This window comes from Bison bison, unplaced genomic scaffold (assembly GCF_000754665.1).
Source record: "Bison bison bison isolate TAMUID 2011002044 unplaced genomic scaffold, Bison_UMD1.0 scf7180017858923, whole genome shotgun sequence".
NCBI lineage: Eukaryota > Metazoa > Chordata > Mammalia > Artiodactyla > Bovidae > Bison > Bison bison.
In genome coordinates this window covers 21,225-22,949 of record NW_011489495.1, presented here as the reverse complement: position 1 = coordinate 22,949, position 1,725 = coordinate 21,225, and the positions used below count along the sequence as shown (strand labels likewise).

The window sequence follows — 1,725 nt, the reverse complement described above, 5'->3', positions numbered from 1 at the left end:
GCGTTCCGACCGCCCGGTCACGCTCGTACCTTGTCCACCAAGTCCTTCTCGGGAACCTCGATCGTGTCCTGCTGGGCCCCGAAGCGGTTGCGCTGATACGTCACCTGCTCGGCCACCAGCTGCTTCAGGATGAACAGCAGCAACTCATTGTTGTCCCGGCGGAACGACAGGTAGCGGGCGAATGTCTGAGAAGACAGCAGGTGAGCCTCCAGCCCGGGCTCAGGCCCCGCCTCCCTGCTCTAGGCCCCGCCCATGCAGCTCAGAATCCTGCCTCCCGTGCTCCACCGACGCAGCTCAGGCCCCGCCCCCACAGAGGCGCCCCCGCCTCCCGAGCTCCGTGGCCCATCCCCAGACGGCCGGGCCCACCTTCCGCATGCCACGCATGACGCTGAACTTCTGAGTGTCCACGAAGCTCTCGAGCATCACGCGGATGGCCATGTTCACGTCGTCCTCCATGACGTAGTCCCGCAGGTGCATGCGCGCATGGGCCTCGGCCATGCGGATCATGGACTCGATATGCCGCACGGTGATGGGGATGCTGCCCGTGGCCTGGAGGGGGGACCGCGTCAGGGCACTGTAGGGCAGCCAGGACGGGAGGAGCCGCAAAGCTGGCATGGCCAAGGGCCCGGCTGACCACTCCACAGCGGGATGCCCGCCTGAGCCAGGTACGCAGGCACTTCCACTCACACCGAAGTGCAAAGGCTCACGCCCACTATGTCCACCAGCTTGTGGCACCTACAGTGCACATGCCTGGGGGCTGCTGTGCTTTGTCTCTGTCCGACACCAGGGGCCCCAAGGTGCTATGACCGTGAGGCGACAGACTGCTCCTGTGAAGCCTGCCCTATCCCCCTGCAAAGGCCCGTACCAGTGACAGGGTGGGTGGCTTGGGGGGCAGCGGGGAGGAAGGTGGTTGTGGAACTCCGAGGGTGAGGGAGCAACCTGCCCTTACATTCTCCCTCCACCAGGAACGAACCAGAACCAGCCCCACATTGAGGCGAATGCATATGCATGTAAGTTCCATCTAAACAAACGGACTCACTGGAAAAGACCCTGCTGCTGGGAAAGACTGAAGGCAGGAGAAGGGGACGACAGAGGATGAGATGGCTGGATGGCATCACTGACTCGATGAACATGAGTTTGGGTAAACTCCAGGAGTTGGTGATGGACAGGGAACCCTTGCGTGCTGCAGTCCATGGGGTCACAGAGAGTCAGACAGGCCTGAGCGACTGCACTGACTAGTGAGCAGACTGGGAGGCCGCGTGAGCTCTGCGTCTTTCGGGCCTCCCTGCCCCAGCTCTGGGCCCACTACCGCACGATGGGGCTGGGCTGCAGGGTCCTCACCATGGACTCCTTCCTCAGGTCACTGTACATCTTGGCCACCTTGTCCTGGTCCATCTGGCTGAGCTTCGGGTGGACCTTCTCCTTGGCGTACATGATGTACTTCCTCAGGACCTCCTGAGGCAGGGGCTCCACGCCGTAGGTGTTGGGCATAGCGGGCTCCGGGGCGCCCCCCGAGCCCCCATCCTCCTTGTTGCTGGGGTGGTGTCTGACGTGGCTGCCGACCACAAAGCGGGCCAGCATCTCATCCTGAGATGGCGGAGGAGGAGCAGGGTGAGCCGGTACAAGAACATGAACCCCCTCCAATGCCCTCCAACAATGTGCCTGCCCACTGCGGACACAAAACTCCGGGGCGGGGGGAGGGTGGACAGTGAGTGGGGCGCACCC

At 63.2% G+C, this 1,725-nt stretch overlaps 1 protein-coding gene across 1 annotated transcript in view; it reads right to left on the bottom strand.

Annotated features, from left to right (window-relative positions):
• MCM2 (minichromosome maintenance complex component 2) overlaps positions 1-1,725 on the bottom strand; it is a gene marked incomplete at its 5' end in the record, with an annotated part of 16,003 nt that overhangs the window by 1,049 nt on the left and 13,229 nt on the right. Inside the window, 3 exons of the mRNA XM_010830368.1 lie at positions 30-185; positions 367-549; positions 1,342-1,587. Of these exons, the coding sequence (XP_010828670.1) occupies positions 30-185; positions 367-549; positions 1,342-1,587 (585 nt within the window). The remainder of the gene's footprint in view (positions 1-29; positions 186-366; positions 550-1,341; positions 1,588-1,725) is intronic.